A 12,028-nucleotide genomic window follows, 5' to 3' on the forward strand; every position below is an offset into this window, starting at 1 on the left:
CTCAACTTGCACTAAGTATCACATTTAACACTAGTGGAGTATACTTAAGAACTACATAATAGGTCTAAGGGGCTCTAACCCAAGGGATAGAGCCATTCCACCCCCACAATCTAGGGCGATACAAGCGTAGCTAACTCACAATATAATCATATATAGTCAAGTTCATATGACATCAATACGAGTCATGTGCTATCCTCCACCATATATGGTTAGCACCATTCCACCTTTTTTGCTAGCTAGGGCAATTACATTATGCACAACGACTGACATTTACTATCACTAGTTACAAGTTTATTGAGAAGTTTTGAAAACTTAAATGTCATATTTAGAGATGTTTTTGCTATTTTAAAGCTAATTTTGAAAGCCTGAAGCTAAAACCGAGTTTTGAAAATTATGAGATACTTGAGTTCTGATTTTGAGGTGAGTGGCTAATTATAGTTAACTCCTTAAGATTTGTTGGCTTCATCTTTTGGTTAAGTGTTTCATTGACATATCTTAATGTTCTTCGTTGTCTTTGAAAGCTGAGATTGTTTCTGAATCCTATTGTTAAAGTTTTATTCTTTTCATCCGACTTATAAAAGATAACTTTTGAGTTATAAAGGATATTTGTTTATTTGGTTTTATTAGTCTCCATTGTACCTATTACCTTTTACTAAAATCTATCAATTTTTTATGGATTTGGCATTTAAGTTTGAATTAGAGTCTTTACAACATACATCTAGTGTGCTAAAATGATCCCAAAAGCTTAGTTATCAATGAACCTTATCAGATTAATTCTTTTTACGGTGCTTTTAGCATCGTCATTAGTATTTAGAGCAACTCTGTTAAGCCTTGGTTCAATCTAGTTTTCTTTGATTTTTTCTAAAAATGATTCATCTAATAAATCCACCAGAGCTGTGTTTTAAAGCGAAAATGGTATTGAACCTGTTTATGAATATGTGTTGTTTTAAAATATATTAAGAGCATTTTAACAATATTTGATCTACTATGATAATATAAGCCATATTTTGAACTCTTGTGAAATAAATATTCTATCAAGTAGACTTTTGAACTACTTTTATGTAGATTCAAAAACATTTTAAAAGAATTTAACATCTAAACCAAGAATGAAATATGGAAATGATATATGATTAGCCTTTGGGCATTTTGAATATGGTCAATTATGGTAATACGAACAAATATGAAAATATGACTTTTGACCTTTTTCAAAATATTAGTAAATCCTATATTTGATGTGCCTTTTAAATTTGACTAGTGAGAATTTGACCCATCTTATTCATGAACTGGAGTTTGGGCACAGCTAGTGCACGGATGGGGTATATAATATATGGACCTTTGGCCAATTGGTAACACCCTTTATAGGAGTCTAACCCGTTTAGATGCATCAACGAGAATCTGAACTTCATCGTATAATGTCAAGGAAGATTGTGAACCTTTTTATGTGAAATGAAATTTGTGTCTACTAGATATGTTGAAAGGACTCCTTTTGAATTCAAAAATCACATGTGAATACTATTATGGTAAGATTTATTTGTATAAGAATATATTTCTATATGAATAATTAAAATGGTATTTGAACTTGCATATGAATAAGAAAATACTTTGAGATCTATTTTTGAACTATTAAGAATATGGACTATATTTGTTCCCAATATTGTTAATATTGTAAATATACATTTTGGATTCTATATTTGTTTTAAAGTTTTGATTTCATAAGCTAAGAACTTTATTTCTGATAGTTTTTTTAATCATTCCATACGAGTTGTTTAAAACCTTTAAATACAATATTCCAGAGTACTTGGAAATGCCCTAATTTGGTCTCTTTTGCTTCTGCTCATGATATTTGGATATCAGTTCTTTAATTGTGGTTAGTCTACTACATTTCAAAAAAAAAAAAAATTATGGTTAGTCTACCTGTTGAGCTTTGTGTCTCACTAAATTTTGTTTTGTTTTTTTTTTTATTTTTTTGTAGATTAAGCTTAAGATTAGTTTGGACGTAAGTTTAATTGATTGACAAAGATTTGCAAGAAAGCAATATTAGATTTAAAAAGGAATCTCCTTGTTAGTTTGGAATAGTTCTTATAATCTTGGAGTCTAAGCGTTTGTTAGAGTGTGAAAAGGATGTATAAATCCTTATAAATGTATGAACATATCCTTTTAGCAATAAGATGCTAATTTTGAATAAATTGATACTCTAAGGCATTTTATTTGCAATAATTTGTGACTTGGGTATGTGTTAAGATGTTCACACCTTGAATTATGATTATGTTGTGTGTTTGGGGTGTCACAGTATTTTTGTAGATGTAGTTTTTTTTTTTCTCAAACTTTGTAGATGTAGTTATTGTTATTTTCCTATACTACAAATTTTATTGGATAAAAGTATGTTTGGAGTCAATGACGAATTTAGAATTTTGCATGAGGGGTGATTAAGAATAATTATAAGAGTAATCATCTATATATATATATATATATATCAAAGTTTATACATATAATAATAAAAAAATAAAAAATTTGAGAGGTGATGACCATCATTATCTGCCACCCCATTAGCTCCACCCGTTGGAGTAGATTTAAGATCAATCTATTTTATTTGGAGCTCATAAAGTTTTTAGTTGTTTTAGTATGTAAGTTGTTTTTAAGAAAATTTATTTTTGAGATTTGAATTTAAATAATGTTTAGGTTTCATTAATTGATTTTTTTTTTGAAAAAAAATAAAAAATGTAAAAAGATAAAAATATTAACCAAAATAAAACCTTAATGTGGAGGGTAGAAATTAATGATAGATATCCTAATTTGTTTCAACTCTAAATGGGTTGAACTAACACACCAGTTGTAGTTTAAGTTAGTTTGATGAGGAAAGAAGTTTGGTGCCAAAAAGTTGCACACAATAAAACCGATATGGAGCAGGGGATTACAAAAGTCATCGACCATAAAAGTAGCTTGAACCCAAAAAATGGAAATCAAATAAGAAGAAACAGAATATCTGATCTGATCTGATCGATCCTTACTTTCTTCAATATATTAATCTTGCAAAAAGAAGATATAAGGGAGATTTTGGCATTGCTCAACTTCATTTAGTGTGTGGTTTGAAATGACCAAATACCGTGTTATGAAACAAGACATGTCGGTGATAGCTTGCACGCACAAACCCCTTTGTTCACTTGTCTGACAAAAACACAAGAAGTAGCTTGCCTGGTTTACAGCGCACCCTGCTTACTTTTGTCAAAGCACGTGCTCTGTTCAGTCTCGGCACCTGCAAAAGGACAAAAGTATTTGTTTATTCTATTCAACCCAGTATTATTATTATTATTATTGATTATTACAAGCTTATTTATAATAATTAGATTATTAAAAATTAAAATGATTGTGAATTAAAGTAAATAGTATTATTATTATTTTATTCAAAAAGTTGAATTAAAATTAAAGATGATTTTTTTAAAAAAAATTTATTTTACATGGACGGTTGCTTGACTTGTCTGCCAGAGTGGGCCCCTTTATCTACAACTACTTAACTAACTCAACCCTTTGCTCTTGTCTGCAATGCAATGAACCGTCCTTTCTCCTTACAAAAATGAAGAAACTCTCAAAGTATTTATTATTATCTAACTTTCTCTCCTGCCTCGTCTCTTTGCCTTTACTGACATTAAATGGGAGGCAGGTTTTCAGGTTTCACCTCTAATTAGAGCCACCCCTTATTTCTTCGATTTATGATTATTTTCATATGAAAATTAGAATCATTTCATTTTTCTTAATAAAGTTTCAGCATATTCTAAGGGGAAAATGTTATAAGAAATGACAGTAATTCATGAACTGGCTTCCATTGCAAAAGCAACAATTCCTCCCCCACAAAATGAATCAAGTATTGCTTTTGAGTCTCCACATTAACGAAGATAGCCTATAATTTTGCTAGATCCCTTGAGAAAAGGAAATCTCTTTTGTCCCCACTCATCCTCATCTTACTTCAAATTGGATGTATAGAATAAACCTCTTTCCCACATGAAACTACTCATAAATAGATCATTGTAGGATCCAAAAACATCCTCCACCATTTTGCCCCACTTTATTACATGAAATCCTTTCAGTTATGCCTTGACAACTTACACCGTTTTTGCCTAAACAACTTTTATAAAATTTTTACTCTTTTTTTTCCCTTAAAACTACTCAATAATACTATTAAAATCAACATTTTTCCAAACAATTAGAACATAAAATCTTAATTAAGAAATCTCACATTGGATCTTGGAGAAGCAAGAGAAAGAGTTATTCACATGCAAAAAAAAAAAAATCAATTTTGACACTTAAATTGCAATATGGATAAACTTATGAAGTAATTATCATTTTTAAATGGAATTCACCAATAGCATTATTCTCAACTGCAACATCGCAACTGGACCACTTGGGGTGAGATCTCAGATTTGAGAATAAAAGAAACATTGTTGATCTTGTTCATTTTTCTTGGAGGGAGTGGGTGAAATTTTATTTGCATATTTTTTGCATTAATATTATTATATATGGTGAAAAACAGCTAATCAGTTTGAGAACTAGTAATACAATGGGTAAGTGTCATTCAAATCATGGCAAAGACCACAACTGTAATCTGTATGAGTGAGTACATCTGAAACTTCCCTTCTCAAGTCTCAACTCCCTTCACATGAAATTCCCTATTTATGCCCCACACCACACAAACCACCTTCTTCAACCAAACCCCTCTTCCTTCTTTACTTCACATTTCAATCTTCTGCTCTTCTCCTTGTTTTTGACAATTTTAGGAGGGGTTTGCTATATAGCAAAAGGCCATGGCTAAACTTGTTGCTGCCTTCTTGTTGGCCCTCATTGCCTTCTCCATGCTTCAAACCATGGTGGGTACCTTTCTCGCTCTCTTTCTCATTACATGGAAATGTTAAAAGCAAAGTTGCATGAAAAGAAGAAGCCAAGAACAGCAGTATAGCAATTTCCAGGAACTGACATTTCCTCTGTTTTCTCTCATTGTAGGTCATGGCATCACATGGACATGGAGGCCACCACTACGATCAAGTAATGCTACATTATTATATCTTGTTGAAGCTTTGAAATGGCCTTTTAGCTTTTGACAAGAAGTTAATTTTCATATTCTGTTTTCTTTTTTATTGTTTGGTCATTTTTAACTGCAGAAACATTACGGCCCTGGAAGCCTCAAGAGCTCCCGTAAGCAACTTTAACTCTCACATTTTCTTTTGTTTTCTTCCCCCGCTAAAAGATCTGAGCACAGAAAAACACCATGCTAGAGAACAGAAAAATTAGCTTGACAAAATGAAGAACTGGGATTGTTTATACCTTGGAAGAATTTGACAATGACCTGTACCAAGTCTTTTATCTTGTCAAAGCAGTTGTACCATGGTCAAAACACTTTGGAACTACCCATGCTTTGTTCAACTTTCATAAATATCTCCTTCCCCTTTCTTGAACTTGACAAATGCTCCAAAAAGCATAATGATAAATGTTGTTTTGACCTTTGCTTGAATGAAATGACCAGAATGCCCAACACAGTGTTCGAGGAGGTGCAGCAAGACCCAGTACCATAAGCCATGCATGTTCTTCTGTCAGAAATGCTGCAGGAAATGCCTGTGTGTGCCCCCAGGGTATTATGGGAACAAAGCCGTGTGCCCTTGCTACAACAACTGGAAGACCAAGGAAGGAGGACCCAAGTGCCCTTGAAGAATCTTTTCCCATTTTCCTTCCTTTATCCTTATTTCCTACTGAATCAAGTTCCTTAATCATAGTTAAGCATTCTATTGCACTACTGCTAACTATATATTTACGTTTTGTACTTTTGGAAATGTGCTGGATTTTGTACCACTGTGTCACTCCATGAGGGTACCCACCCTCTAAATGAGAGTGGCTAATCTTTGTTCTATTTATCAATGAAGGTGTTATTCAACTAATCCGGTGCCTTGTTGGTAATGAAAAATCTAAGATCTTTTTCTTCGAAGCAAAGGAAAAATAGAATCCAAATATAAGATCCCCATTTGAAGATTGGATTAAGCAAATCAATCAAATATCCTAATCTGGCTCAGCAAGTATTGGGGTACAACAAAAAAGGCCAGTCATGGTCCGGGGACTGAAGCAAATTGAGTGGAAAAAAAACAGAAAGAGAAAAAGAAAACCGTAAACACAGGCCAACTGAACCAAGATTGGTGGGGGTAACTGGTGTTGCAGGCTTTCCAGTTTCCATGCTGGGTCATTTTGCACCTTTCAATTAAGACCAACAAAAATGAAAAATCTTACAGCTTTGGATAGGCAGAAGGCAAAAGGTTTCTGAAGGATCTCTGCCCTACTTTGCCCTGAATTAAAGGGTGGATTTATTCATAGTCTTGGAATATGGAACATGGTGCTATCATTTATGTTTGCCTCTTGGGGCATTTGAGTAGTAACTTTACTTGTCCTTTGGCTGTCATTAGGGAGGCATTGTCGGGTAAATTGACCTTCTGAATTTGGGCAAATTTATAGTATTGAATTTGTCCATTGGCTTTTGCTCAAATCTTATCATCTTTAGAGCCATGAGGTTGAATCCAACGGTGCAGTGCAGGTGTTTATAGAAGAAATAAAATTACAGTAGAACTTCTTTCCTCCATGCAAAGCCTTTAAGCACAAAAAAGTTGGAACTTACCAATTGAGTTTGGTTAAATCCTTACATGTACTAAGGATTTATCTAAATCTGTCAAGGAAAACAAAAAATGAGGGAAACCCTATGATGTAAAAAACCCAGACTATGCTTTCAATTATTTTTCTTCTTTCACATTATTTTCATGGATCTTAGAGCATTTGAGATCTGGATCTAAATTTTTCTGCACTTGTTCACATCATATATAAATCCTTAAAATGGCAAATATAAAGGCCTCAGCGGTGGGGCCTTTGCAACAAGTCAACAACCTAGGTCTAATCCCCACACTAGCTTTTGTCTAGACCTAGAAGCCCACACCTCATCTGCGCAAGTGCGTTTTTAACAAAGCAGTTACATGATGTAGCTTTTTAAAGCTACAATATCATGATTATTGCATTGTTGTGGGGTCAAGGGATTCCCAATTTTAAATATGATACAGAAGGAGCCCATCTTTTAATGACAATCTCCTTCCTATATGGGCCTAAGCCATAAAATCCAAATGGAGACATCTTTGTCTTAAACCATTGATTTACCAACACGGGAGGTTGATTCAATTCGCTTTTAGACCATAGGAGGTCTTGAGTTCAAGCGTTAGTGGCCTTTTATCGACGTTATCTATAGCATAAACCCTTTGTAAAAGGAAGAAATTTGCACACCTGCTTCTGGGCTCTTTTTTTTTTTTTTTTTTAAAACCATTAACTCAGAGACCCCAAAGTCTTTAGAATTGGTGGTTAGATGTTCTGTCTTTAGAGAGTAAGAAGCTGAAGCCTATAGATACAAAATTCATTTTCCCTGTAGCACTCTGCTTACAATTCTAGTTTAAAGTCCTTGATTCTTTGATTAAATGGTTAGGTACTTGATCATTATAAAGAAAGAAGCCTAGCCAATAGGCAATAGCATTTAAAAATAGGGAGAGGGGGGGAACTAAAATGAAGTTTTTGAAGTGCACAAGTCATTAAAATATCCTTTAAACAGCTTACACGTCCATCAGCTTTGATGGCTGCAAATCCCTGACATTCATTTGGAAATAAACATCCATTGCATTGCAGCAAAGGCACATAATTTCTTCAAAGTCTACAAAGCATTTTGGACAATGCTACTATGCTAGATTAAGGTAAGAACTAAATGATCTTATTCCATAACAGCCTGTCTACTCTACTGCCAAGTCCAGCAGATTATAATGTAATATTTTATAACTGCTGAGGCATATTTTCAGATGTTGCTGCTACATCAAAGCCCGTGTGTGTTCCCAGTATTTTCCACAGGGTTTATCACAATTGAAATCTCTGCCCTGGCTGGCCCACCAGTTTCCTAGTTCACAAAATAGTGTATAGACATCAGAAAACATCATTAGGAAACCGATTCTGAGAAATGTAAAGGATTTGCTATCATGAAAGATGAACCAACATAGGTCTGCTTGCGGCTGTTCCAATAATTGACAGCAAAAGATACGATATAGCAAGGAACCAGCACCCCCAAGACGACCTGTTGAGCCCTCAAAATGTGGCTAACTTAGTGTAGTGGGATACAATTAAGTAAAAAGACATGAAACTCTTAAACTCAATATTCAGAGAAGCAAATTTTGATTTCTGTCTTACATAGAAGGAGCTGGAAGATTCGTCACTCTCACGACGCTGATCAGTAAAGAATGTGATATGCTTTAAGAGCAGAATTGTCAAGAACTCCATGCCAAGAAGTGAAAATGTAATGCCCATTTTTCAATGCCAAGAGCAGAGCTTAATGAACTTGACCATGTGCTAGGAATATAAGGTAAAAGCATATCCTACATAAATTATAGATAGATTCTTGGTTGAAACTTGAAACTGATAGAAAAAAAATTACTCGGAGCAAGTTTCATAATTAACGCATTTGTTCATAAGAGAAGAATAAAATCCATTGAATAACAGCAGAGCAAGATCACATCAACCTTGGAAGTAAAGAGTAATTAAGAAGCTGTATGTAAAATGATGAATATCTGTTGATTTTTACATTTTTTTTGGCATTTATATATGCATTTTCTATGATACTATTAATTACCAGTACTAGTTGTAGTCAGTTTTAGGTCTGATATTTGTGTTGTAAGTTGAACTGAGAAGCATAAAGCCTTGCAATTAATATTGCATTTGGCCATATTGTGGCTACATTTTCATTCTCGTGAGTTTCATTGTTGCATTCATCAAATTCAGCCTCCAAAAGGCGCTCTACATCTTCTGATGAAATTAGCTCTGCTAATTGAACTTCTCTTGGAATACCAGGAACTGTCAAGCTCTCACTGTATAGGAAACTCCAAAAATGGTTTATCAGTATAAATGCAAAATGGTAATAGAAATAACTAAATGATTTTTAGTTAACAGATTAGAGTTTGATTATGGAGTAGCATCAGTAATAAATGGTTATGAAAGTCTTTGGTTAAGCTTCAGACCTAGAGTAACATACAACAATTTTCCATGATGGAAAAGCTCACATACAAGATTCGTTTAGGTGAATAAAAGCTTGTATAGAAGATTAAACTTGCCTTATGTTAGCCAGGGTATTCCCAGCGTGGCGCGGAGGGACTGTGTAACCTGATTCATACCTCTGCTCAAACATGAAAATAATTAGATGTATATCTATAGCTCATAGTTTCTTCTATTAAACAAAGTGGAAGTAAAAAGGGGAAAATATTAAGCACCTGATGGCAGATTTCACAAACTATGTTTCCTTTCTCATCGCACCATATCTGAATGCTTGAGTCTCAGAACTGAAACCTGAACAAGATGCATGACACTCAACTTAATGTGACCTTGGATTTTGAACACCTTGAAAACGTTTTTGTAGTAATTAGTTTTAATACAAGAAAACTTTGTCATTTAATTTGGAGTCTTTGATCTTGTAAAAAATACCTGTAACTTTGGTCTCCTTTGTAGTCCCCATGCAAAAACGAATACGCTATATAAAGAAACGGCTGGCTTTTGAGATTACTTTAGCCGTTACAGACTTTGTACAGCAGCGTAAAATTTAATTGAAAATCTTTTCTTAACCCTTTATGGCATGACATCCACTAGGAATAAATAATTATTAGCAATAATTAATGTTAATTTCTATGAATCATAATAAATATAAGATTTATGCTTGATAAAGGCAACATATGATTCAATGATAATATATAAAATCTATACATTTATAATGTATTAAATATTCGCTAGAGGATGTCCGAGGCCTGCTGGAATTGATGGGATCTTGAGGGATTGTACTGGGGAGCCTAAAATTATCTTCTCCAAAGCTCTCGGAGAGGTTAATTCTAACTTAGCAGAAATGATGACAGTGAAGGAAGCAGTTTTGATTTTTTCTGTTTCAAGATGGAATGAGAATCACAAAACTCCTCATTAAAAGTGATTCAACCAATGCCGTGAAGTGGACAAAGTGTCCCAATTCAGCACCATGGAGAATGAGGCAACTGATTCTACAAATGGAGAGATTGAAAGTTGAAGTGAAGGACTGGGAGATTGGACATGATAGAAGAAAGGCAAACCAAAGAGCTGACACCTTAGCAAAGGAGGGTGTGAGACTCCAATCCGAGATTTTGAGAACCTTCATGTAAGCTTTCCTTTTTCTTCTCTTGTCAAAGGTGATTTGTGTAATGTTGGAGTTAGCCTGACTGAATGAAGAACGGATGAAAGATGGAGTGGTAGAATTCAACTTCAGTGAATGGTTGAAGTAAGGTGAATTTATTTTGTGAATAAGATTATTGTGCTCAAAGGGAATACAGAGTTCCCTTGGGGCGTCCTCTGTTGTTTAGGATGACTATGTTTTTTGTAGGTCTCGTTTCTTTTCGCTTGAATCTTGTACTGTTTTCAGGCGTCTTTTGCTTGGTTGCTGAGAGACCTATATACATATTGTGAATTTTGGGTTCTTCTCTTGTATGTTTTTTTGTTTGTTCGCAGGATTGAGGTCTTTTAGGAGGATTATGTCCTTGTTTGGGGTTCCGTTGTTCTTCCTTTTCTTTTGATGCTAGGATAATGGATGTTGTGAGTCTCGGTTCTACGGGATATTGGGCTGTGTCAATTTCTCCCAATATTTTGTTTCCTTGGTATGTTCTGAACAAGGGGTAATTCCCCTCTCTTATAATGAAATTACTTTATGACTTTAAAAAAAATAATGTATTAAATATAAACTTTTAAATATTTAATAAATATAACTTGATAGCATCTTTTTCTTAAAACATAAAAATCTGAAGTTTGAATTTCTTTTATATAAAACTATAAAAAATTAGTATAGTTACCCTAATAGTGCCTTTGCAAGCACAAGGGGCTTCCAACTTAGTGATGAAGTCCACGTCATGGCAAATCCGGCATTCAGTTTTCTCACTAAATTCTTCTTCTTCATCTAAGAAGTCAAATTCATCCTTGCTCCACCCATTACGCGCCTGGAACCAGTGCAGCTTGCGAGGTACCTGGTCGACGTTAAGCCGTCCTCACCATACGGCTCTGGAAGCCCTTGTTTGGATCCGAATAAGGCTGGACCTGGAGGTGTCACCAGGTGGTGATCACCACACAGCACAAGGTGTTCACTCATTCTCTCCAACCTGTTTCCAATTCTAGTTTTCTTAGCAAACAAACAAGCAATCTGAAGCATTAAAACACCCAAGGATCCATATCATCAAACTTTTTCTTTTTTGGGGTTCACGTACACTTACTATTCTTTTCACCTAGCAATCAAAAAATTTCCAGAACAAGGCTATTGAAACGAGAACCCTACAAATTAAAAAACTAGCAGTTCTTATATATATATTAAACTTCCAATACAGAAAGAACAATATATTTCATGCATAATCATGAAAATGAATGCACAATCACAATCGCCCCACCTACCACCCACCAAAAAAATGACACAAAATGTTAGAAAATAAAGTCAACCAACAAACAGAAATAAAATCATAAGCTTTATATATAGAAGAATACTATATACTTTGGATATACAGTACCTAAACTTTCTTCTTCTTCAATCTTTATTTCTTTATCTTAGAGCAAAAGACTTTCGCTGGCTTGAAAATATAGGCTAATCGTCAAAGCAAAGCCCTAGGGTAGGATTCGTCCAGAACTAGCCATGCCAAATTCATGGCTTGACAGTGCAGTGCCAGCACAAAACATGAGTTATACCATTTGTCAATGGAAAGTTCAGAAAAAGACATCAAGCTTTTTTTGAGACTTGTACGCATAAGAAGGCAATTTCTGCCTTATAATTACCCTTTTGGCTGTACTTTTCTTCTGCTAATGGCTTCTTGTTTTCATGTGTTTTTGTTCATACTTGTGATGGTTAGGAAGGTTTGGAGAATCCTCATTCAAGTTACAAAATTGCCTTATCTACTCAAAAACTTTAATCTACGTTTGTTTTTTTTTTTAATTATAA

The 12,028-nt window shown here is 34.2% G+C and overlaps 1 protein-coding gene across 1 annotated transcript; it reads left to right on the forward strand.

Annotated features, from left to right (window-relative positions):
* Positions 4,673-5,921, forward strand: LOC18601516 (gibberellin-regulated protein 4). The gene is made up of 4 exons (XM_007032473.2): positions 4,673-4,859; positions 4,993-5,034; positions 5,151-5,184; positions 5,513-5,921. The coding sequence occupies exons 1-4, from the start codon at positions 4,797-4,799 to the stop codon at positions 5,692-5,694; spliced, it is 321 nt and encodes a 106-aa protein (XP_007032535.2). The 5' UTR covers positions 4,673-4,796; the 3' UTR covers positions 5,695-5,921.

The sequence above is a fragment of the Theobroma cacao genome, chromosome 4 (genome assembly GCF_000208745.1).
Source record: "Theobroma cacao cultivar B97-61/B2 chromosome 4, Criollo_cocoa_genome_V2, whole genome shotgun sequence".
Classification (NCBI taxonomy): Eukaryota; Viridiplantae; Streptophyta; class Magnoliopsida; order Malvales; family Malvaceae; genus Theobroma; species Theobroma cacao.

Coding starts and splice junctions, on each gene's coding strand:
- LOC18601516 (XM_007032473.2), top strand. CDS start 4,797: ATGGCTAAACTTGTTGCTGCCTTCTTGTTGGCCCTCATTGCCTTCTCC. Junction 4,860..4,992: donor TCTCCATGCTTCAAACCATG/GTGGGTACCTTT, acceptor CTCTCATTGTAG/GTCATGGCATCACATGGACA. Junction 5,185..5,512: donor TGGAAGCCTCAAGAGCTCCC/GTAAGCAACTTT, acceptor TGAAATGACCAG/AATGCCCAACACAGTGTTCG.